We start from the raw sequence: 26,064 nt of genomic DNA, 5'->3' as shown, positions 1-26,064 counted from the left end.
ACTAATTTATCATATGTATGCCTTTAAAGTGTGTATTAATGTTTCAATTTCAATTCAAATTTCCAACCAACAACTACATGGAATTTAAAACTAGAAAAGTTTTAAAACAACTAGATCTAGTTGGAAAACAACTAAATTGGCAACACTGTGCTAGTTGATCACCTGGGGGAGGAGGAAATCCCTATTCTCTTCCCATCAGAAGTTCATAGAATATCAGGGTTGGAAGGGACCTCAGGAGGTCATCTAGTCCAACCCCCTGCTCAAAGCAGAACCAATCCCCAGACCCCTAGGTGGCCCCCTCAAGGATTGAACTCATAACCCTGGGTTTAGCAGGCCAATGCTCAAACCACCCGTGCTTATTGGTCCAATAAGAGATATTACCTCACCCATCTTTTCTCTCAAACGAAGTGTGACATTTTTACCAACCCTACGGGACAGACCAACGGCATGTGTGACACTTGGCAAGTCTGTCTCAGGATGCTACGTTAGAAGTCCTGGTGCATCCCCCAGAGAAGAGGCCCCTATAGGTAGGACTCAGCAGTGCTCCCTCTAATTTTTCCCATGCATGTGCAGAATGAATTTTGTTATGTGCACCAATATGGAGGTGATGTGTGACACCTCACCTCCATATTGGTGCACATAACAAAATTCATTTGGCGGGGGTGAGGCCGAGGAGTTCGGAGTGTGGGAGGGGGCTCAGGGCTGGGGCAGAGGGTTGGGGTGCAGGAGATGAGGGCTCTGGCTGGGACTGCGGGCTCTGGGGTGGGGCCGGGGATGAGGGGCTTAGGGTGCAGGCTGCCCTGGGGCTACAGTGGGGAGAGAAGACTCCCCCCAGCTCTCTCTCCCCACAGCAGCACCTAGGCTGGAGGGCTGAGTCACCTCTCCCTGCTGCATCAGCTCTGGGGCTGGGGCCGCAAGATAGGCGCCTCTTCCCCGCCATGGCAGGTTGGGGACTGGGCTGGGTTGGGGCCAGGGGAGGTGCGCCTCTTCCCCATCTGCAGCAGGTCCAGGGCGGGGCTGGGCTGGGTTGGGGCCGAGGGAGGGGCGCTTCTTCCCTGGCTATAGCAGGTCCGGGCCTGGCTGCATTGGGACCGGGGGAGGGGAATCTTTCCCCCAGCTGCGTCAGCTCCTTGGCTGGGGGAGAGGCATCTCTCCCCACCGCAGCCCTGAGCGCCTGTGCGACGCTTAATAGGCTGCTGCATGGCCATGCGGCCGCGCAGCTTAGAGGGAACTTAGGGCAGGAGTCCCCTTAACCATCCCTGATCCCCTTTAAGAAACACCCCCCCCCCCGCCCCCAGTCAGTAACTCCAGGTCTCTGCTGCACTCACAGCTTGGCTCCATCCTTTACCCAGCTCTCTGCTACAGGGGAGAGGCCCTTTCACATCAGGGAAGCGTAGGGTGACCAGGTGTTCGGTTTTTGACCAGTTGAAAAGGGATCCTGGCGGCTCCGGTCAGCATCGTTGACTGGGCCATTGACTGTCTGATTGGCGGCACCACACAACGGGGCTGGCAGGCTCCCTGCTAGCTTCCGCGCCGCATGGCTCCCAGGAAGCAGAGGCATGTCCCCCCTCCAGCTCCTACGGATAGGAGCAGCCAGGGGGCTCCGCATGCTGCTCCCGCCCCAAGTGCTGCCCCCGCAGCTCCCATTGGCCAGGAACCATGGCCAATGGGAGCTGCGGGGGAGGCGCCTGTGGACGGGGCAGGGCGCAGAGCCGCTTGGCCATGCCTCCACTTAGGAGCCGGAGTGGGCCGTACCGCTGCTTCCGGGAGCTGCTTGAGGTAAGCGCTGTCCGGAGCCTGCACCTTGACCCCCTCCTGGGACCCGATCCCCTGCTCAGCCCCAGCCCTGATCCCCCTCCTGCCCTCCGAACCCCTTGATCCCAGCCCAGAGCCCCCTCCTGCACCTCAAATCCATCATCCCTGGCCCCAACCCAGAGCCCACACCCCCAGCCGGAGCCCTCACCCCCTCTCGCATCCCAACCCACTGCCTCAGACTGGAGCCCCCTCCCACCTTCTGAACTCCTCATTTCTGGCCTCACTCTGGAGCCCGCACCCCCAGCTGGAGCTCTCACCCCCTCCTGCATCCCAGCTCCCCTGAGCCAGCACAGTGAAAATGAGAGAGCATAGAGAGAGAAATGAGCCAGGGAGTCTGAAATCCCCTCACCCATGCAGAGGGAGGGTCCTACCAGAGCAGGGCTGATGCACTTTGGGGATGAACATACCCTTTGGATGCTATGTGGTGTCCTAGAGCCGGGGATAGGAGGACCCAGGAGTCCTGAACACCCAGCCCCCCTTCTTTAACCATTCCACTCTACCTCACTCCCCTCCCAGAGCCAGGGAGAGAAACCACGAGTCCTGACTCCCAGTGTACAGCTCAGGTATCCTTATTGTGACTTGACCCCCAGCTTTGGGTGGAGGAGGAGGAAGGTTTGGTGTTGTGGTTACAGGTAAGGGGAATATAAATCAGGACTCCTGGATTCTATCACAGCTTGGGGAGGGGAGTCTAGCAGGTTAGAGCAGGGGGGAGTGGGAGACAGGACTCCTGGGTTCTATTCCTGGCTTTAGGAATGGAGTGTGGGGTAGTGGATTGGAAATGGGGGGAGGCTGGGAACCCAGACTCCTGGGTTCTATCCCCAGCTATTGGGTGGGAGTGGAGTCTAGTAGGGTAGAGCAGGGGGGGCTGGGATTTAGAAAATATACTATTCCCAGCCCTTAAAGCAGCTTGAAAGGCTGTGTAAGGGAATTGCTTTGGGAGGGGAAGAGATTCCAGGTTCAGTCCTTCTGAGATGTAGTTAAACCATTTGGACCTGGGGTGCCTGTCTCAGAGTTGGTGGAAACCAAACACTCACCTTCCTAGTTCCCCAGTTGCAAGTTGGGCCGCTCTCTCTGTTTCACAGCTCAACCTGAATGGGAATGGGAGACCTCAGGAGTCTTCTGATACTGGAATAACAGCCAGGGAGCAGTCACTGGGGGATTGTTTATCCCGAGAGCACCAACCCCACTGGGCTCAGCCTGTGTGGGAGGAGGAGATAAGGTCCAGACTGCAGGGGAGCCCAGAGCAGGGGTCGGTGACTGGGAAAACATAGATAAACAACTGGTGGCTTGCAGAAAGAGAAGATCTGTGGTAACTGGTGGGCAAGTAGCTCTGAGGTGGGGTATGGCAGCTAGTTAACAGCCAATGCTGCTCAGGGATCCCTAATGCAGCCACCTCTGGGGTGGGACACAGCAGCTTTTAAAATCCCACAGCAATACAGAGTTGCTATCAGAGGGCTCTGTGTATTGCTAAGGGAGGGGAGGCTGCTTGCTTTCTCTCTCTGCTCAGTGGCTGAGCTTCCTAGGTCAGATGCTGCTCACTCAGTGAATAAGGGGATCATCGAAACATGAAATCTGGGCAGAAACAGCTGATTGCTAGCAATTTAAATTATGATCCACACATTAGCTGTGTCTTGGGGCTTGGTTCTTTCCCTTCTGCATCAAGCCTTTGGCTGGAGTACAAGCTTAGACCTAATTGGCAAAACACCCCATTGCCTGGGCTGATAGCTAAATGAACTGCTGCCATGCCACACTGCTAGAGTCCACGTGGGAATGGTCTGATATATTGATCTGATTCAGCTAATAATTAATGGTTGATTCACGTTATTATGAATCATTCTGTTATTAACTGGACTTCTTTATTAGTCTATTATTAATATGCTTATTTCCTTTTCAACTTAGCTTTATTTCTAATACATTATATAAAGTTGAAAAACTGTGTTGACAAATGTTACTTCCCCAATGATCTGAAGCACTAAGAGGACCTTGAAGTGGTCTGTTACATTCTAGTCTGTAGTTCTCAGAAGGGAAATACATCTGTGGGAAACGGAGCAGCTTGGAGGGTCTTACAAACCTGCTGGAACTGCTTTAATCCAGGACTGATTGACATGGATCCCACTGGGTGTATATCTGTGGAAATTGCCCCATCTCTGTCTCTCTTTCCAGGGAATAATCAGGGGCTTTATTCCAGGGTGGACTGATTTAAATAAAAGTAATTGACATCACTAAAACCTTGATTTTACTGATCAGTTTTAATCTCACTTTGCATTTTAACTTTTTAGTTACTTTCCTAAAGAAAGGTTGATTCTCATTGGTTGGTACCCATTAAAACCTGTTGATATGTAATTAAATGTAGCCTTTACATTAAATTTAGTACTTGTGTATAGATGCAGTGTAACCTACCAGTTAGCAAAAACATTTATTTGAGCAATTAGTTAACATACATTTAGATTCTTCTTTGTACTTTTTTTCTTATGTTAGAAAATGGAGAATGAAGCATTTCTTATTTACTAGATGATTAATATTTTACTCGTGATTTGTGTCCAGCTGTATTTGGCTGGAAATTGGAATTCAGTTACAACTGCACAAAACCAGCACTTTTTTATTAGTTAAATAAAACTACCTTCAACATGAGGAGAAAAAAAAAGCTTTTAATGCAAGAACTGTTTTGATAAACAACTGACTTATTAAACAAAGGAAGTGTGATCTATAGGTAGTGAACTGAACTGATTGTTTCTGGTCACTCTGCCCTTCAAGGTTGCAGAACTAGTAGATCTCACCCTGTGACACCTCATTTGTATTCATAGATTGGAAGAGGGGACAAAAAGTTTTCTTGCTTTTTCAACTCCCAATCATTTTCTTAACATTGAATGAACTAATGTCCCTAGCCTCTGTTTGCCAGAAGCTGGGAATGGGCAACAGGGGATGGATCACGGGACGATTACCTGTTGTGTTCATTCCTTCTGGGGCACCTGGCATTGACCACTGTCGGTAGACAGGATACTGGGCTAGATGGACCTTTGGTCTGACACAGTCTGGCCACTCTTATGTTCTTAATCATTGAACTGAACTAGTTGAATAAACTGAAAGGAAGAAAATGTTCTCTCTGCACCTGCCAAAGAAGTGTTAAAATCTGGTTTAGCACTTCAACAAATGCTGGTTACGGTGCCTAATCAATTACTTCCATCAGTCCAGCTGTTCAACTTTATTTAAAACTTCAGCATCAAATGTATGTTACTTATTAATATTTTTATTTAATTTAAATGTATTTAATAGATGGGATGGTAAAGTAAGGCCTTACTGTAGGTTATCATCACTTCACATTTGATTTTTAATAGGTTTTTAAAAGAGTAATTATTTAAATAAAAAGACAATTGAAATAAAATTATTTTTAAAATAACGTTGGCATTTATCCACCCTGCTTTATTCGCTGACCTCAGTGAGCAGACAGGGTTTCCAGCCGCAATGTTCAGGGGCCCATCATTCAGGGGCCGACATTCTGGAGTCCAAGCTGGATGCACCTGGCTGCTCCTTTGCAGAACTGCAGCTCCCAGTGGTTTCATTTGGAGCCACAGCGGATCAGCACCTCTATCGCTAAATATGAACACAAACAAAAACTTTTAGTGACACTAAAGGTGGCCTCAGGATCCCACTCAACGAAACCTTAAAAGCCTGGGCATGAGACGGGGAAAGTTTCCCGTGGAACTTGCCACCTTTGCGTTGAGTACGGTGCCGGCGTGCTGTAGGGCTTTTGCTTCTGTCTCTAACAGATACCGAAAAGCACCACGCGTCCCAGCTTCCTCCAATATCTCCTCTAGCACAAACCTGATCTCCGACCTCGAATTCTCTGGGAGCAACAGGTTGGCACGTTGGACTCTTCCACAGCCTGTGCCTTGGGGAACTTCATCTGTTTTAACAGCGCTGAGGTCCCTGCTCGGGTGTTGTGGCACAGGGTGAGTTGGGTGGAAGTGTGGGGGCATGTTGCTTTTCAATCTCTTGGGAGAATGGAAAATTTTCAAGTGAAAGAACCTATGAGATTAGAATCTGCTACTGTGGAGGTTCTGGGCCTCCAGTGCTTCCACATTGCCACTGGAGTTTTGCTGGTCACCCTGGAAACTAAACACTGCAGGACATGCTGACCAGCAGGGCCTGAGTGGCAGCTCACAGATTGGCCTCTGCCAGTATGTAAACCAGGGAGCCATCAGAGGGAACTATCTGAGCAATGATGCAGATATTGCTTGCTTGCTTCTGCTCCATACCTTGTTTTATTGTGAGCCTTGGACTCCAGCTCCTGACCCCGGTTTGTCCCCAACCCCATTACTTGCCTTCAGTTTGTAACCTGCCCCTGAATTCCTGGTATCCTGACCTGGCTCGATCCCAACTCTGCTACACATCTCCTGACCGCAACATGGTAACTGACCAGTACATATCAGCTGCCCACGGACCGGCTCTGACATCAGTTATCCCTGTCATCTCTCATCCTAGTCCCTAAATAATCCACCCATCAGAACCCAAGATCCTTCTCCAATGGGTTGTGACCACTCAGCAACAATCCAACTTCCAGATATTCCCCTCTGTTCCCCAGCCCCCACCATCACGCCTTACAGATCCCCCATCTCTCAATGCCCCCAAGCAACCGGAGGTGCCATAACCTCCAGATTATGTGTAGATTTTGCAGAGCCACCAGCTAAAAACCTAGTGTGAGCATCTCTCACGTGTGATTTCTCTGCTGGGTAATATGGGGTAAGCTCTGACAGAAGCTTGTCCCTCAGTCAGGGCAGGGATAAGGTCTCTGCCTGCTGTGGGTGCTCTGATGTCTGATAAGAAGCATATTAGCCTGGGAACTTTTTCTGCACTCACTACATTTAAAGGGGCTCTCTTCTGTGTGGATTCTCTGATGCATAAAGAGGTCTGAGAAGCAAGTGAAGTTTTCTCACATTTGGGGCATTTACAGAGTCTCTCTCTTGTAGGTTCCCTGATGTGTCACAAGGAATGAATGACACCAGAAGTTTTTCCCACAGTCAGGACACTTGTAGGGTTTCCCTCTTGGGTGGAGTCTTTGGTGTCTAACGAAGGCCAAGTTGACAGTGACACTTTCCCTGCAGTCAGGGAACGTGTGGGATCTTTTTGTCTTGTGGGGTCTCTGGTGTTTCATAAGGATTGAGCTCATGTTAAAACTTTCCCCCCACAGTCAAGGCACTTATAGGTTCTCTCTCCTGTGGGTTCTCTGAACTCTGACCAGGTCTGAGCTCACAATAGGTTTTCCCACAGCTGGGGCACTTATAGGGTTTATATCCTGTAAAGATTCTCTGATGTCTCATAAGGTCTGAGCTCAGATCAAAGCCTTTCCCACACTTGAGGCATTTATAGGGGTTTTCCGCCCTGGGGGTCCTCTTGTGTGTGTGTGTAAGAAGGTTTGTGTTCACACTGAAGCTCTTCCAATAGCCATCACATTTGTTAGGTTTCTCTCCTGTGTGGGTTCTTTGAGGTCTAAAAAGGGTTGATCTCCAACTAAAGCTATAGGGTTTCTCTCCACTGCTGGTTCTTTGACGAGCCTGAGTATTTTTAGTTCTCCCGAGAGCTCTGCCCGTGGAAGTGACTTTACCCCTCTGGCTCCTCTCGAGAGATTTTTTCCTGACTTCTGATTCGCCTTGACTCTCACGGGTTTCTACTTGCTCAGAACACTGGCAAACATTCCCTTCCAACCTTCCCAAGAACCTCCCATGTCATTCCGCTTCTGGCAGACAATTCTCCTCCTTTCTACTCCCCATCTCCTCCTGTGTTAGAATAAAGAAGGAGAATTGAGAGCTGGGAAATAAAGAATCCTTGAAGAGGGAATGGCAGAAATAAATAATAATGATTTGATCTGAAACTGGGGGCCAAATCCCCGAAAGCAGAGGGGCCAATTCTGCTTCCATATATCACCTCAACACTCAGGAAATTGACTCATTAATAAGCCTCTATCAGGGAGGAAGGAGGCCATGACGGACACAACCCTGACCTGGATGAAATGGGGCAGAACTGGGGGGCTCTCGGGGCCTTGGAGAGAATCTCAGCTTTTTCCTTCACTCGCCCATGGTTTCCAAGTTGGTTTAACAGACTCCTCACCAGTGCAGCTGCCACTCCGGCTCGCCCCTTCCTCTGCATCCAAGGGTCCCAGCTCCTCCCCTAGCTCCATCGGAGAGATCTGGAGTAAAAAGTAGTTCCAGGTTATAGGGAGTGTGGACTCTCTGTACATGGGGTCAAATTATAAACTCACATGTATCCAGGTGTGATTTTTTTTAACTGATCTTTTATTAGAAAACAGAAAAATCATTTTTAAAAGTGAAGAGTTAAAATCAGACGTGTGGCTTTTCTGTGAGGGGCAATGAAGGTTTAATTCTCTCTCCATTCATGGACTGATGCCACGTGGGGCTGTTGTAGCAGGGTTTGGTGTGCATTACTATGAGACACAGTGGAGCTTAGTGGCTTGGTCACCGGCATTAGATGGGCCCCATGGTTCTATTCCTGGCTCTCCACTGGCCTGCTGGGGCAGGTCACTTTCACACTATACTTCAATTTTCCCCATAGAATCATAGAACTGGAAGGGACCTCGAGAGGTCATGTAGTCCAGTCCCCTGCACTCAGGGCAGGGCTAATTATCTAGACCATCCCTGACAGGTGTTTGTCTAACCTGCTCTTAAACAATTCCAATGATGGCGATTCCACAATCTCTCTCGGCAATTTATTCCAGTGCTTAACCATCCTGACAGTTAGGAAGTTTTTCTTAATGTCCAACCTAAACCTCCCTTGCTGCACTTTAAGCCCATCTGTATAATGGGAATAATGAACCCAACTCTTCTTTGTAAAGATCTCTGAAGGAAATTCTTTATTGATATAAAATAGATATACCCCCCCCCAACATTCATCAATTTTCTTCCCTAATTATTGAACTATATAAACCCCCTAATCCAGAGGTCCCCAAACTGTGGGGAGCGCCCCCCCCCAGGGGTGTGTGGAGGTACCTTTGGGGGGTGCAGCAGGGCCCGGGCCAGTCCCCATGGGGGGGCCAGGAAGGAGCACCACCCAGCCCCTCCCCGCCCCCAGCTCTGCTCCGGTCCTGCCTGCAGCCTTGTCCCTGGCTCCCATCCCTGTGCCTGACCCCGTCCCCAGCCTCGGCGCAGCTCTGCTCCTGTCCCTGTCTCCAGCCTTGGCCCCTGGCTGCGGCTCCAGACCCGGCCTCGCTCCCAGCCCCAGATCCACCCCCAGCTGCGGCCCCAGACTCGGCCCCCCTTACCTCTGTCACCGCCCCCCCCCCCAGCCAGCCACATCATTGATCCCAGCCCCGGCTCCAGCTCGGGGGGGGGGGGGGGAGGCGTGGGGCATGGATAGGGGTAAGGGGGGGTGCAATCTTTGGGGACCACTACCCTAATCGTTGGAGGGAAATCACTGCCTTGAGTCATTTTCCCATTAATGGGGAATGAAGATCTTTAATGATCAAGTTTCCCCCTCATATCTGAAAATCAAATTATTTTTCCACTAGTTTTAATTAACATGGCAGGATTGCTGCTGAAAGTGAGTTGTTCTGCATGTAACAAACATCAAAGCCAGAAGCCTCCCACCATTTGGGGGGACAGTGTCTCCCAGCTGCTGACGGGGCCGTTGGCCAGACCCTGACTGGCTGCATTTTGCCCCAGATGGGGGCAGGATGGGAGAGTCATCCCTCCAGGGGGCTGCTGTGTGTGTGACTGGGTTCCTGATCCCCTTAATCAGTATCCAGAGTGTCTAACTATTGTCATCCTTTATAACGATCCTGCTGTATTAACCCCGCCCATTCCCACCACCACTGTCACCCCAAAGGGTCTCTAAAGCTCCTGACAGATGGATTCTAGGGGGGTCATTAGTGGTGTGAATATGGTGGTTGCCCTATGCCAACAAGAGGGGCAATATCCCCACATGACAACTGCCCAGCTCTTGGTTTGCCCTGTCCCAGCTGTTGCCCCCCACCCAAACCAGCCCCCCTAAGCAACAGCTGCCAATCACCAACCCCACCCCCCAACTACCCCCTCCCAACTGCCATGGGATCTTCTGTCTCCATCCCCCTATTAATGAGGTGTTGCCCAAACGAAAAGCTTCAAAATTCAGCTGATTTGCAATTTGTGTGTGTGTTGGGGGGAGGGGGGCACTTTTACAACATTTCTTGGCAATAATGGATTAAAGCTCCTATTAAAATGAGAATTCTCCAGCCATCTTAACTATGGTATCATTACTACTCCACCCATAACAATCCCTAGTGACAGGTTTCAGAGGGGTAGCCGTGTTAGTCTGTATCAGCAAAAACAACAAGGAGTGGTACCTTAGAGATGAACAAATTTATTTAATTTATTAATTTAATATATAAATTTATATAATTTATTTAAATTTATTAACAAATTTGTTAATCCCGCAGCTGTTTCGCGGCACAAGCGCTCGGAGGGAGGGGGGAGAAGCAGGACGCGGCGGCGCACTCAGGGGAGGAGGCAGTGAGCTGGGGCGGGGTGGGGAGCTGCTGGTGGGTGCAGAGCATAGGAGTCGGCGCCTATGCTTCCAACCCTAATCTTCTATGATTCTATGAATTGTTTGCCTTAACCTCTGAGGATAGGACATGAAGTAATGGGCTTAAATTGCAGCAAGGGAGGTCTAGGTTGGACATTAGGAAAAACTTCCTAACTGTCAGGGTGGTTAAGAACTGGAATAAATTGCCTAGGGAGGTTGTGGAATCTCCAGTATTGGAGATTTTTAAGGGCAGGTTGAACAAATACCTGTCAGGGATGGTCTATCTAGACTCTAGATAATACTTAGTCCTGCCTTGAGTGCAGGGGACTGGACTAGATGACCTCTCCAGCTCCCTTCCAGTCCTATGATTCTATTATTAGATATTTAGAGAGAAAAATAAGTAATTTTGCCAGTATATTAATAATCGATAAGTAGAAAGAGACCAGCATCTGAGGGGATTTTGTGTAAAATTCCAATAACTGAGAAAAGGGAAAAATCGGATTGGTATTACAGCAGTATTTGATTACTGGTGAGAAAAAGGCCAAGATTGGAGAGGGTTAGATCTCCATGTTAAGTAATTCTACAGAAGAGCAGCACTTTGGGGAGGATTTACAGCGATATTCCCTACAGGAACTAGAACATAGAACAAAAAATGAACATGATTAAGGTTGCTCAGTCAAACATTCACAACTGGGCTGGGCTAGAATCAAGAACGTGGGGACAGTGTGAATTCTGCCCCCTTGTGTATGTGCATTAGGATGTGGTACGCCCTGTTCTTATAGCCCAGGGGTCGCAGGATATAAGAGACAACTGGGGGAGGTAATAGATTTTATTGGAGGAACTTGTGTTGGTGAGAGAAACAAGCTTTCCAGCTACACAGAGCTCTTCCAGTCCCTTTCCCCTCCCTCTCCATCCTGCTTGTCAGCCCTCCCCACCGAGAGCGAAGGGAGAGGAAGCTGTTGCTCTCTGTCTTTCTTCAGGATATCAGGGGTTGAGCTTCCTGGGTCAGTAGCATCTGCTGCTGCCTCCATTGTGAGCCTGGAGCCCCGGCTGAGCCGCTGCTGCTCCCCAGCGCGGTGTAGGGAGAGACCTGCATTAACCCCCCTCTCTGCCCAGCCGGCGGGGACTTTCTGCCCCTGGCAGCCCCGGGCTCTGCCGACACCAGCCCCTGAGCCGGAGCCTGCAGGTGAGGGGAGAGACCCGGGGGAAAAGGCTGCGAGCCTCAGAGCTGCTGCCCTCCCTGACACACGCCCAGTTTCGTGTATGTCAGAAACTGCTTCCCACCAGAATTTGCGACTTCGCAGTCACTGAGCAGGCTGGAGCAGTGGGAACATGCTCTGCTGCCCTGACCTGCCATCAGTATCTGCTCCCTGCGATTAACAGGGGGCAAAGGGCGGCACATGGCAGGGATGTGTGTGCAGTTTGCCGAGGAAGGCAAAACAAGTGGAGGGAAGCGAAGGAGAGGGGCAGATTGGCAAAACCAGGGACAGGGTGCAGTAGCTGGGGTTCGGAAAGGGGGAGCTGTGCTGCCAGATAGGTTGGGGCAGGGGGAATGGTCCTTAGCACATCCTAATTTACTTAGGGTGACAATACCTCCCGTTTTGGCCAGGACAGTCCCATTTTTAAACCCTGTTCTGGCTGCCCCAACTTTTTTGGCAAAAGTGGGCATTGGTCCCATGTGTCTCGGCGACTTGATCAGTTGGCAAGAGCAAACAGCACAAATGCCCACTTTTGTCAGAAAAGTGGGGTGCAGAGGAACATGGGGGGGGGGAGAGTGGTGGTGCCAGCTCCATGTAGAGGGGAGTTGGGGGGCAGGCAGGACTTGAATGAGCAGTGCTACCAGCATCCACCTTGGGGGGGACGGGGGGGGGACGACAGGCAGGGCTTGGGCAAGCCACTTGAGGGGAGGGATAGCTCAGTGGTTTGAGCATTGGCCTGTTAAACCCAGGGTTATAAATTTAATCGTTAAGGGGGCCATTTAGGTATCTGGGGCAAAAATCTGTCAGGGATGGTATTTAGTCCTGCTGTGAAGGCAGGGGACTGGACTTGATGACCTTTCCAGGTCCCTTCCAGCTCTATGAGATAGGTATATCTCCATATTAAGCCCCACTTGAGGGGGGGGGGGCGGGCTCAGGTCAGCCCCATGGGGGGGAGGGGCTCAGGCATGCAGCTTGGGCTAGTCCCACAGTGGGGAGGGGGAGGGCTTAGGCCAGCCCCACACATTTTCCCTTTGGGAATTATGGTCACCCTAATTGTATAGTTGGATGTCATTGTGCAACTTAAAAACCATTCATTAATGGTAAATAATCCCAGAAAATCACAATTGATGCAAGTAGCGAAGCAGCCATGTCTCAGTTTGTTGTAAAACATATTTCCTATGATATTCTGAATGTTTATTTTACATGTGTTATTTAAAATATTTGTTCTTCTTAATTTTCCTCTAGCACAAGTTTCTTCTTTGCTATCGTGTGATTTCCAGGCTGTCAGATTTTCTAGGTTGCTATAACATGCCTTCCTTTTCCTTTGATTCACCAAAGAGGATGGCCTTTCTCGAATGTTATTTTTGCTTCTCTCTCCAGCACCTTAGGGACTGTCTACACTGGAAAGTTTGACCAATTATACAGATGTAGTTATTCTGATTTAACCCCCGCCCCCCATGTGGACATTATTCTACCAAAACCAGAGTGCCTTTTTCCCATTTAGGGTACGTCTACACTTACCTCCGGGTCCGACGACAGGCAATCGATGTTCTGGGATCGATCCCGGAAGTGCTCGCCGTCGACGCCGGTACTCCAGCTCGGTGAGAGGAGTATGCAGCATCGACGGGGGAGCCTGCCTGCAGCGTCTGGACCCGCGGTAAGTTCGGACTAAGGTACTTCGAATTCAGCTACGTTATTAACGTAGCTGAATTTGCGTACCTTAGTCCGAAGTGGGGGGGTAGTGTGGACCAGGCCTTAGATTAAACCCCTTCCAAAATGATATAAGCTAAACCAATCAGGGGCACTCATTTATACTGGAATAAGTGTCCACATGAGGAGTTATACCAGTGTAACTATAGGTTTAAACTCACACATTAGTTTATACTGGTCGAGTATAGACAAGCCCTTATAACTTTTAGTCTAGTAATAGTCTTTTGTAATAAATATATCCATAATTAAACAGAGGTATATAAATATTACATATTGCTCATAATCAAAGACTTACTTTTCAGATGTCAGGAAAATTCTAGCTAAGGTGTTTATAGCATCAAAGAATCTGAGCACCTCTCAATAAGTATATATCCTCACACCACCTCTCCCTGGCAGAGAAAAGCTATTATCCCCATTGTACAGAGGGGAAACTGAGACACAGAGAGATGTAGGGTATGTCTACATGGGGGATAAAAAACCCGTTAGATCCTCCCTAAGCTAATGTTGCATAGCATTACAGATTAACATTTTACCTTCTTTGTACATATCTGACCATATACATACCAAAGTGTGGATGTCTCCAATAAATAATTGTTTTACTCACAGCAGCTTCATATCACACAGTTAAAATGTGCAATGATTCTGGGTTAAATCGCATGGCTTCCAGCAGTGGGGAAGGTTCTTCAGGCTCACCCGTCCCCACACCACATGCTGCTGCTCCTAGAGGAAAAGAGAGGTCAAAGCAGTGCAGGAGGACGGGGAGAAGGAGAGGCATCAGAGTTATGCAGTGGGGGATGGAGGGGGTCTTCAGCTGAGCCACCCATAACCCCCCCCACTCCTCTGTCTATGCCCCCCAAGTCTGTCCTCCTTCCAAAAAAACACCTCAGCCACAGTGACTCCATGCCAGTCTCTGCACTGTTCACATATCCTCTGCCCAGCTCCTCAACCTACAGGGCCTCTGCCAAAGTCTGTCCCTGCATGGGGTGGGGGAGGACTGGGCTGGACCGTAAGAGAGACAGGAAGACTCCGAGCTGGGGAGATGATACAGGGGCAATACAGGAACTAACCATGCAGACAGGGCCTTCTGTGGTCAGGTTAAGGATTGCCCAGGAATCAGAGGCAGTAGAGGTGAGAGCTGGGCTGTGGAACATGGAGTTGCTGAAATTATTTTTAAAAAGCCAAGTGAAAGAACTGCTCAAAAGCTTTGTTAACACAGAGTTAAGGTTGCCCAGTGCTGCCTCCTGCCCTTCCAGAACGGGGAGCGTGGCTAATACTGTTGCCATCTTTCTAAGGGCTGGTAACAGGACCCCATAGGCCATCCCCCCTGCTCCTCCTCTTCCTGAGGCCAGACCTCTGATCTGCCTCCCACAAGGCCCCACCCCCTTACCCCCCTCTTCCTGCCAAGGCCCTGCCCCTGCTCCGCCTCTTCCCCGCCACCCCATCAAAAAAACCGGACATCAGGGCTTGTGAAATGGCACTCGGACTGTCTGGGTGAAAAACCGGATGGGTGTTTAACAGTGTGATTAAAACGTGAATAATTGTGATTCATTTTTTTAATCATGATTAATTTTTGGGGGTTAATTGTGTGAGTTAACTGTGATTAATTGACAGCCCTAATTTATTATTATTATTATTGACCATAGCACCTAGGAACTCTACACATGGACCAGGATCCCATGGCCCTACACATTGTACAAACACAAAAAGATTTTCCCTGCCCCAAGCAGCTCACATTCCAACTATCACACAACAGACATCAAATGCAGACAGACAGATGGGGGAGTACAAGGAGGCATGATAGGTAGTGGTCTCTGAACACAAGCAGCCAAGGATTTTTGTAGGTGTAACAGCAAAGGAGAGTATTGAGGAGGAATTTGAAAGTGGGTACATTTGACTTAACTCTGCTCCCTGGAGTACTATAGATACTGGGTGTGGATCAACAACAGCGGCAGCATACGTAGGTACGTGGAAGCACTGTGAGACTGCACCATTGTTTGTGCATTTATCTGCATGCATTCCAACCACTATTAACTGCGTTCGGTGTAGGTATATTGAACAGCGGAGGGAGTAGTTGTGGCAGGTTGGTAGAGCTGTGACTGTGATATGAGGCGAGGTGCAGGTGTACCTTGATGGGCCAACCATGCTTCATTCCTGCATGAAGTGCTGTAGGTTATCACTGCTCTCTGGGGCTAAGTGAGGGGTAAGCAAAGGCAGCGTCTCAGAAGGAATCTTCAGGGCAAGGGTGAAGGGGTGGGAACTGCGAGAGACTGATAATATCCTCCAATATCCTGAATGAACTTTATTGAACTAAGTTAAAACAGCCTTAATAATAATAAATTTAGTAAAAAACTGCCATCACAAGGACTACAAGATGGGGAAAGGTGAGGAATTCTGAGAGGGAGACCCCTGTCTGCCAGAATTCACTACCCCTGTACTTACAAAGAAGAGGAATGTGGTGGTGGTGGGGTTTTTTAAACAGGAAATGGGGAAGAAAAATATGATGCACCCTCAGCAGTTTCTGACACTACACCTGCTCTGCACTGTACTAAACTGGCCAAGTATTTTCTCAATATGATAGAGTCTAGAAGTGTTTGAAGAAAGCTTTGCTAAGAGCTCGCCCCAGACAGAAGAGTGCTGTGATCCTGAGATAACTAGCTGGATAAAGCTCAGACTGTTAGAAATAAATGTACAGGGTCTTTCTCCCAGTGGGAAATAGGTAGGGAGTGCCAGCGGGCTGCCACCATTATAGGAACAGACTCTAGGGATAGATAAAGGGGTCAGGGAGGGACAGACATATGTCATATGGTTCCTACCCCGTTCCCCATCTCTCAGTGCCGGCATATCATCCAACACAACCCTAGAACCTTGGGGTTCTAGATTCCTCTTTAATGTGGCTTGTAGCTCTGGTTGCATCTTTCTTTTCCCTCACCACATTGGCTGCTAACGGGGTCTGGAAGCATTCTGGGAACACTGTGGGCTAGGAACACATCTGGGGTGGGTTCAGAGCGGGGCTATGTGAAGAGCTGACTCATGGTGTTTGAACACTTGAGAATGGCCATGTTAGCCTCTTATCCTAGAAGAAAAGCATGAGGAAGACATCATAGCTCTTCAGGTCCAGGACAAAGCTAGTAACAGAACCGAGGTCTCCTTAGTGCCTGTCTCATTCCCATCCCGTCTCTCAGCTGGCTGCATGCAGGAAGCCCTGCTATAGCAACAACCTAAGGTGGCATCGATCGGTGACTGGAGAGAGAATTAAAGTTTCCATCCACTGATTTTAACTCTTCACTTTTAAACACCACTTTCCTCTTTCATAATAAAAGATCAGTAAAAATTGCACCCGCCTGCAAGTGAGCCAATAAACTCACCCAGCCTGCAGGGAGTCCACGCTTCATCTAACCCGGGGCTATTTCTACTCCAGATCTCTCTGATGGAGCCAGGGGAGGAGCCGGGCCCCTTGGATGCAGAGGAAGGGGAGATCATGAGAGGCGCCTGCACAGGTGAGGAGTTTGTTAAGCCAACTCAGAAACCACGGGCGAGTGAACAAACCAGCTGGCTTTTCCACCAAGGCCCCAGTTCTGCCCCTCTTCACCCACGTCAGGGTTGTCCCAGCAGGGGTCACATCCTCCTGCCAGGTGTGTCAGTCATGACTTCCTTCCCACACTCACTGACTGACGAATACACCTCTCTCCCCCTCATCCTCTGTCCTTTCCTGGCGGTTGAGGTGTTACGTGGGAGCAGAACTGGTCCCTCTGCGTTGTGGGATTTGGCTCCTAATTTCAGACAATATCATTATTATTTATTTCTGCTGTTCCCCCTTTCCAAGGATTCTTTACTTCCCAGCACAAGAAATGAATCAGGTCTCAATTCTCCCTCTTTATTCCAACAGAGGATGGGATGGTGAAGCTAAAGGAGGAGAATTGTCTAGAGGAAGCAGAATCACATGGGAGTTTATTGGGAATGTTGGCAGGGAAAGTTTCCTCGAGTCCTGACCAGGTGACGGCATGTGACTCTCAATGCATATCAGACAGTCAGGAAAAAATTCCTGGAGAGACATCACAGAGTAAAGCCACTTCCACTGGCAGAGCTCTCAGGAAAACTAAAAATAACAAAGTCCATCAGAGAATTAACACTGCAGAGAAACTCTATAACTGCCCTGAGTGTGGCCAAAGCTTCAGTGTGAACTCAGACCTTGCTGTGCATCAGACAGTCCACACTGATGAGAGACCCTATAAATGCATGGAGTGTGGGGAAATCTTCAATCAGAAATCAATCCTTGTTACTCACCAGAGAATCCACACTGGAGAGAAGCCCTATAAGTGCCCCGACTGCGGGAAAATCTTCCGTCAGAACTCAACACTTAGGACACATGAGAAAATCCACAGGGCAGAGAAACCCTATGAGTGCCTACAATGTGGGAAAAGCTTCCGAGTGCGCTCCTACCTTCTTATGCACGAGAGGACCCACACTGTAGATAAACCCTTCAAGTGCTCCAACTGTCGGAAAAGCTTCTGTGCAAGCTCTGACCTTATGAAACATCAGAGAACCCACACAGGAGAGAGACCTTATAAATGCCCCGACTGTGGGAAAAGCTTCAGTGATTGCTCAGCCTTTATAAAACACAAGAAAATCCACGTGGCAGAGAAGCCCTATAACTGTACTGACTGTGGGAAAAGCTTCCGTGTGATTTCAGCCCTTACTGTACATCAGGCAATCCACTCGGGAGAAAGACCCTACAAGTGCCCTGACTGTGGGAAAAGCTTCATCCTGCGCTCATGCCTTGTTCGACATCAGAGAATCCACACTGGTGCTAAACCTTATAAATGCCCCGACTGTGGGAAAAGCTTCCGTCTGAGCTCAACCCTTTGTACTCATCGGAAAATCCATATAGCAGAGAAACCCTATGAGTGCCTCAAATGTGGGAAAAGATTCCGAGTGAGCTCCTACCTTCTTACACATGAGAGGATACACACTGTAGATAAACCTTATAAATGCCCCGACTGTGGGAAGAGCTTCAATGCGAGGTCCTACCTTATCAAACATCAAAGAATCCACACGGGAGAGAGACCCTTTAAATGCCTTGAGTGCGGGAAAAGCTTCAATCGCAGATCAACTCTTATCACGCATCAGAGAATCCACACTGGAGAGAAGCCCTATAAATGTCCCGACTGTGGGAAAAGCTTCAGTGTGAACTCAGACCTCATTGTACATCAGAGACTCCACTCGGGAGAAAGACCCTATAAATGCCTTGACTGTGGGAAAACGTTCCGTCTGAGCTCACACCTTACTAGACATCAGAGAAGCCACACTGGTGAGAGACCCTATAAATGCGTGGTCTGTGGGGAAAACTTCAGTGACTGCTCAGGACTTATTAAACATAAGAGAAACCACACAGGAGAAGAACCTTATAAATGCCCTGAGTGTGGGAAAACCTTTAGTGTGAATTCAGCCCTTATTGTACATCAAAGAACCCACACAGGAGAGAGACCCTATAAATGCCTTGTCTGTGGGAAAAGTTTCAGTGACCACTCAGGCCTCATTAAACACAGAAGAATCCATACAGAAGAGAAACCTTATAAATGCCCAGAATGTGGGAAAAGCTTCAGTGACAGTTCAAGCCTTATTAAACATAAGATAATCCACACAGGAGAGAAAATCTATAAATGCCCTGAATGTGGGAAAAGCTTTAGTCACAGCTCAGCCCTTTTGAAACACCAAAGAATCCATACAGGAGAGAGACCCTTTAAATGCCTTGAATGTGAGAAAAGGTTCACTGACAGCTCAGCCCTTAGGAGACACCGGCGAATCCACTCAGAAGACAGGCCCTATAAATGCCCCGACTGTGGGGAACGATTCAGTGTGACCTCAGGCCTTGTTAGACACCAGAAAATCCACATTGAGGAGAGACCTTTTAAATGTAGTGAGTGCGGGAAAAGCTTCCAGTCGAACTCACTTCTTAAAACACATCAGAGGATCCATACGGGAGAAAAACCCTATAAATGCCCTGAGTGTGGGAAAAGCTTCCGTCAGAGCTCCCACCTTATAAGGCATCAGAAAATACACATGGAATAGGTGTTCACAATGTTTTTCATTGTTGCTTTTGTTATGGTGTTTCTAACGGTTCTGCTACACTCAGTCAAATGGGGATGGTGGGGTCTATGCTTGGCTGGGTTTTACAGGGTACCTGTTATGGATTTAAAGGGTCCATGCCATGCCCTGGCAACAAAGGCAGCCCCCCCGGCCTCAACACCTCTGAGACTGAGCCTTTGGACTCCAGCACTCCTGTTCCTCATGCTGAGCTCTGCACAGTGAATCTATCTGAGGTAGACTCCTGGTCTGAGGCTAGGTCTACACTACAGCGGGGGTCCGACCTAAGATACGCAACTTCAGCTACGTGAATACCGTAGCTGAAGTTGCGTATTTTAGGTCGGCTTACCTAGCGGTGAGGACGCGGGAAAGTCGACCGCTGCCGCGCTGCCGCCGCCTCCGCTGCCGCCTCCTGCCGAGGTGGATTTCCGGAGTCGACGGCAGAGCGATCAGGGATCGATTTTACCACGTCTTCACTAGACGCGGTAAGTCGATCCCCGATAGACCGATTGCTACCCGCCGGATCGGCGGGTAGTGAAGACAAAGCCTGAGACTTCCCCCCCACACACACCCTTCAGGGGTCAAAGCACTTCAGGTGGTGTTGGTAGCAACACCAGGCAGGTGTTTTCCAAACAGGATAGGTTTAAATAATCAACTGGGATACAGTATCAGGAAGTCCTTAGGTTAACTTAGGCCATACCTACACTGCCATGTATGTCGGCAAAACTTACATCGCTCAGAGGTGTGAAAAAAACACAGCCCTGAGCAACATAAATTTCACCAGCATAAGTGTTAGTGTGCACAGTGCTATGTCAGTGGGAGAAGCTGTTGTTGGGGTGGTTTAATTATGTTGATGGGTGAGAGCTCTCCTGTCGGCATAGGGCGGTTACCCGAGAGATCTTATAATGGTGCTGCTGCATCGGTACAGATGTGCCACTGTAAGTTCTCTAGTGTAGACATAGCCTTAGAGAAGCAAAGGTTAAAACCCAGTTCAGACTGGACAAAGCCAGGGCTTCACAAAGCCATGCTGTTGTAGGATCCATCTTCTCTCTCTGTCCTTCTATCTCTCAGTCCTGAATGAGAACTCCTATGTGTCTGTGAACCTTCTTCTTAAACAATGATCCCTGACACCTCTTGTCTCTGTTCTCCAGAAAAAGCCATGCTGTGTTCACACATTCAACCTGCTTGAACCACCTGTTGTTAAGGCTTAATGTCTGTCATTGTCTCTTCTGGATCTTCCATTGGTATGTTTTGGTTCTAGCCAGCTTCTGAGGGTGCATTCATGCCACCACAGAGAGATCAAACATCATATGTCTCCTTCTCTGTTCCAGGAGAAGCATTTTATTCTCTCTGCATCCAATGAGTAACAATGCAAAGACAAATGGTCAACTGAGACTCATATTGTTAATAGAATCATAGAATATCAGGGTTGGAAGGGACCTCAGGAGGTCATCTAGTCCAACCACCTGCTCAAAACAGGACCAATCCCCAACTAAATCATCCCAGCCAGGGCTTTGTCAAGCCTGACCTTAAAAACCTCTAAGGAAGGAGATTCATAAAAATATTGCAGAAAATTCCCACATTCATTACAGATGGGCGCTGGGGCATTGAGAGATTGGTGATCTGGGAGGCAAAATGGAGAGTGCTGGGGAATGGAATATTTGGAAGTTGGGTTGTTGCTGGATGGGCACAGCCAATGGGTGAGGGAGGTTGGGTGCTGGTGGGTACTTGGAGACTGAGATGGGAGAACTGTCCTGAACTCTAAATGTTTTCCTTCTCCAACAGAGAATGAAAAGCAATATACCCCCCAACTTCCATCCAACTCATGGTCTGTTACAAAACCTCAGAAGTGACTGTTAAAGCAGATTAAGTTCCCAAATACACAGGCTGTGGAAGAGTCAGATGTGTTCAACTGTTGATACTCGAGAGTACGACTTCACCAGTCAGGTTATGCAGAGCGTTGAATGGGGTGAATGTTTCTTTTTGGTGTCTGTTAGCGATGGAAGTGAAAGCCTTATGGAGCGTTGGTGCACGTTATCCACAGTGTTGTAGCTGATATGAAGATGGCAAGGAATACAGGAGTCTTTTCCCTTCTAATTTCCATGTTTTAAGGCTCTGGGTGGCTGGCATGTTCTGATGCCACCTTCACTGTCACTAAATGCAGTTTTCTTTGTGTTACTTATATATAGAAACTTTCAAACAAATGTTTTTCCCCAATATTCTGAGCTCATGCTTTTTCTCCTCCATCCCCAAACCCTGGTGCTTTGAGTAGAAATGGCTCATGGAGGGTAGTGTTCAAGTCGAGCCAGCTTTTACAAATCATTTTTCAAAGTGAAAAATGCTCTCCAGCATCTTCTTACTGGTTCCTTTTTGTTGTCTCTGTCCGTCATTTCTGTTGCAACCAAGGTCTACCTTTTAGCCCCTCCCTCTTCTGTCTTCAAAAATAAAAACTTCTCCCCTTCTAAAAAATGCTAAAGTTAACTCTCTGTGGGAGGGAGAAAATGTCCAGAACACATCAAAGAAAATGTTTTCAAGAAGACCTCCCCCTGCCCAAGGACCTCCTTGAAATTTTGACCACATGTAGGTGCTGCGTATGGCAACAGAAAGAGTTTTTCCGCTGAAGTAGGGTGTGTCTACACTGCAATGCAAGCCCAGGGTTAGCGGGACTTGAGTCAGCAGATGCTCGGTTTGAGAAACAATGGCTTGAACATTTGCACTGATTGCCAAACCCAGGTTAAGAATTTTTTAACCTAGGGCTCCAGCATCCACACTGCAGTACGCAAATCTGAGTCCAACCAACCAGATGGCAGTCTTCCAACACCCTCCGGAAGTGTGGCTGGTCTAGCCCTTTGTTCGTGGTGTGGCATGGGAAATCTTGACTGTTCACACCGCACGTTGCAGGAAGTTTGAACAGCTGCCAACACATCCTGCCAAACCGTCATTTTGCTCTGGGTGCTTCCAGAAACTGGAGCCAGCACATGAAGGAGTAGACCAGGGGTAGTCAATAGGTGCCCTGTGGTCCAAATCTGAACTGCCAGCGGCTTTTAAGTGGACTGTGGTGGGCGCTGGAACTCGTGGCTTCAGCCCCACTGGGACTCGTGCCAGAATTTGGGGCTTGAGCCGCGCAGGGAGCCTCCGTGAACTCCAGCACACCTGTTGGGGCTTCAGTTAGAGAGGGTAGGGAGAACACCTGCCCCCCAGAGTTTCGAGTCAGCCCTGGGCATCTGCCACTGTGGCTTGCTATGCTTGTCACAACCGTTGTGAAGCCAGAGGTGGGGCATTTCCTCCTGAATGGACCTAGGACAGCGATGGGCCACTGCACTGGTGCACTCAGCAACCACAGCTGGATCTGGATGTACCCAGGCAACAGAAATCAGGGGTGCTTTGTGCTCCTGCATTATGGATGTGCATGGGCCAATGGAAGAGGGAGAATAGTACCTCTATGAATGGGCTTGTTTGGGGACTGGGGTGACATTGATTGCTTGTATGGGAGGGAGGGTTGTTTGCCGAATTGTACTTTTGAATGATGTGACTGCTTATGAAATAGGATTGGGGGGAGGAAGCAGCGTGGATTGATGTATATAGCTGTATTGAGATGTGTGTTTTGCTTAGAACCTCCCAGTTGTCCCTGATCATGTGTTTCCCTTTATTATTTGAAATACACCTTATACGATGTGTTGCAGTGATGGCAATACAATTCTTTATTAAATAAAAAACCTTTATTTTTACACATGAATTGGAAAAGCACAATATTAAACCCTTGCCTGCCCGGCCAGCTTTGCCACTAGCCCACCAAAACACCAGCAACACCACAAGCTCTAAAAGTAACCAAGAACAAAGTGCATAAACAAGTGCAAATGGATGAGCTATGTACAAGACCTCCCCCTCTACCCCCACACTATTGCTCGTCCCTAGGTCCCGGATCTCCTTTCCCTTCCTTCCACGTTTGCCACACACTTGGTGCTGAGGCGGGGGGGTGAAGGCGTTCACAGGAGAGTTGTTCAGCACTGAGGACTCCATGGGGCACAGTTGTCCCGTCCAGCCACTCATAGGTCCCAACTACACTGGCCACCCAGCTGTAGAGTTGTCCAAGCTGTTTCTGGAATGCAGGCCAGGGTACTGCGGAGAGGATGCAGCCCATGATGTGGGTGCTGCAGGAGCCCGCGCCTTTGCGGCCATTAGAGACAGCAGCCACTCAAACGGTTCCCTCTCCGGTGCATTTTATCTTCCTCCCTTAACTGCCATTCTTGTTCCAGGGACTGTGAAGGGAGTGCCTGCTCCCCTGCTGTTACCCTATCCTCATGCTGTGAAGCCAGCCCGAGCTTTTCACATGTCTTTCCTCTTGCCGCAAGTCCCTTTGCCTTTGGCACTCGACCTGCATCTTGGCCCCATCCAGAATATCAACCATCAGTTCATCGTGAAAACGCTTCCTCTTGGAACAGTCTGCGAAGGCATGGGGAGCCAGGCTTCTGCAAGTCTGGGCAAGCTGTGGAGGTATGAACATAAGAATGGCCATACTGGGTCAGACCAAAGGTCCATCTAGCCCAGTATCCTGTCTTCAGACAGCAGCCAATGCCAGGTGCCCCAGAGGGAATGAACAAAACAGGTAATCCTCAAGTGATCCATCCCCTGTCACCCATTCCCTGCTTCTGGCAAACAGAGGCTAGGGACACCATCCCGGCCCATCCTGGCTAATAGCCATTGATGGAATTTATCTAGTTCTTTTTTGAACCTTGCAGCCTGCAGAGGCTGAGGAGCCAGAACCAGGACCAGACACAGAGGGTTATGGTCTCGAATAGCTCAGCAAAGGAGCACAGAAAAAAATCTTTTTGGAAGTTCAAGGACAGAAAATGTTCCTTTTTTTAAACTGAACTTCCATGTATCAGCAGAGGGCTGCTTCAGAGCCCGGACGCTGCCTGGACACAGCCGGGTTTATCGCGAGAACGGCAAGTTTAACATCACAATGCTTTTAAAAAAAATCTTTCAACTAAATGGAGTTGGGGGGAAGGTCGGTGGCGGTGCAGCGTGACATCAGTCTTCTCTCTCATTTCAGACATTGCACGTTTTGGAGGACATAGCTGTTCTCGTGGTGCCTGGCTAGCAAAAAGAGGTGTTATTCCAAGCTGCCCGTGGGAACCCAGGCATGTGTGCCACTGAAGTATTCAAACATAGGGTGACTGAACCACACATCTACACATGGAGTGGGCTGGTGAGCTATATAGTGGCCCTGGAAAAATATGCCCTTCCTTGAAATGTGACTACCTAGCTGAAGTTCCTGCTATGGGAAAATTTGCACCCAGGATTGGGTCAGGACTATGTCTCCAGCATTCATTATAGCTACACCTACCACTGTAAATGCAGCTGGAGCGCACGCAGATAATTCCCATTGACATTGCAGAGTTAAGGATTGAATTTTGCTGAACTAAATGTTATAGAAGGGCTTGAAATCCACTGGGCAACTTCGACTCATAGAAATGTAGGCTTGAAGGGACCACAAGAGGTCCTCTAATCCAGCCCTCTGTGCTGGGTCAGGGCCAAGTAAACCTAGACCATCCCTGCCAGGTGTTTGTCTAACTGGTTCTTAAGAACCTCCAATGTTGGGAATTCCACAGTCTGTCTTGGAAGCCTATTCCAGAACTTAACTATCAGGAAAAACTTTCTAACTATAAGGATATCTTACCTAAATCTCCCTTGCTGTAGATTAAGCCAATTATTTCTTCTCCTACCTTCAATGGGCATGGAGAACAATTGATCACCAAACTCTTTGTAACAGCCCTTAACATATTTGAAGACTGTTATTGAGACCCCCACGGTCTTCTTTTCTCAAGACTAAACGTGCCCAGTTTTTTTAACCTTTCCTCATAGGTCCAGTTTTCTAAACCTTTGATTATTTTTGTTGCTGTCCTCTCGACTCTCTCCAATTTGTCTATATCTTTCTTAAAGTGCGGCACCCAGAACTGGACACAATATTCCAGCTGGAGCCTCACCAATGCCAAGTAAAGCAAGACAATTACCTCCTGTGTTTTACATACGACGCTCCTCGTAATACAGCCCAGAAAGATATCAGCCTTTTTATTGACTGCATCACATCATTGACTCATATTGAATTTCTTATCCACTCTAACCCTCACGTCCATTTCAGCATTACTACTGCCTAGCCAGTTATTCCCCATTTTTTTAGTTGTGCATTTGATTATTTTTCTTCCTAAGTGTAAGTCCTTTACACTTGAATTTCATCTTGTTGATTTCAGACCAATTCTCCAATTTGTCATGGGTGTTTTGAATTCTAAATCCTGTCCTCCAAAATGTTAGCAATCCCTCCCAGCTTGGTGCCATGTGCAAATGTTAAAAGCATTGTCTCCACTCCATTATCCAAGTCATGAATAAAAATATTGAATAGTACTGGATCTGGACAGACCCTGCTGGGACCCAGCTAGATACATTCCCCCAGGGTTGACAATGAATCATTGATAACTACTCTTTCAACCAGTTGTGCACCCACCTTATAGTCTTTTCATCTAGACCGCACTTCCCTAGTTTGCTTATGATACTGTCATGTAGGACAGGATCAGGAGCGTTACTAAACCGAAGCTATATGAGATCTACAGCTTTCCTCATCCACTAGGCCAGTGAACTCAAAAGTTTTTTGTCAGTGAATCTGTCTCATTAATTCCTGCCACCAGAGGGCTCCATTTACTGCTAAGCGAGAGGCGGCTGTTCAGGATCTCAGGGAGGGTTGAGTTAC

The 26,064-nt window shown here is 48.5% G+C and overlaps 1 protein-coding gene across 1 annotated transcript; it reads left to right on the top strand.

Annotated features, from left to right (window-relative positions):
- The first annotated feature begins 1,659 nt into the window (after positions 1 to 1,659).
- LOC135887554 (zinc finger protein 271-like) lies at positions 1,660 to 19,304 on the top strand. Its single transcript, XM_065415281.1, has 3 exons — positions 1,660 to 1,779; positions 16,654 to 16,732; positions 17,122 to 19,304. The coding sequence occupies exons 1-3, from the start codon at positions 1,660 to 1,662 to the stop codon at positions 19,302 to 19,304; spliced, it is 2,382 nt and encodes a 793-aa protein (XP_065271353.1).
- Positions 19,305 to 26,064: the final 6,760 nt, after the last annotated feature.

Source organism: Emys orbicularis, chromosome 13 (assembly GCF_028017835.1).
Source record: "Emys orbicularis isolate rEmyOrb1 chromosome 13, rEmyOrb1.hap1, whole genome shotgun sequence".
Taxonomy (NCBI): domain Eukaryota; kingdom Metazoa; phylum Chordata; order Testudines; family Emydidae; genus Emys; species Emys orbicularis.
Note: the sequence above shows the minus strand (reverse complement) of the source record. Positions and strands in the feature narration are given on the sequence as shown.

Bases quoted from the DNA above. Each gene is read 5' to 3' on its own strand.
- LOC135887554 (XM_065415281.1), top strand. From the start codon at position 1,660: ATGGCCAATGGGAGCTGCGGGGGAGGCGCCTGTGGACGGGGCAGGGCG. The intron at 1,780-16,653 runs GTAAGCGCTGTC...TTTCTACTCCAG, and splicing joins GCTTCCGGGAGCTGCTTGAG to ATCTCTCTGATGGAGCCAGG. The intron at 16,733-17,121 runs GTGAGGAGTTTG...TTATTCCAACAG, and splicing joins CATGAGAGGCGCCTGCACAG to AGGATGGGATGGTGAAGCTA.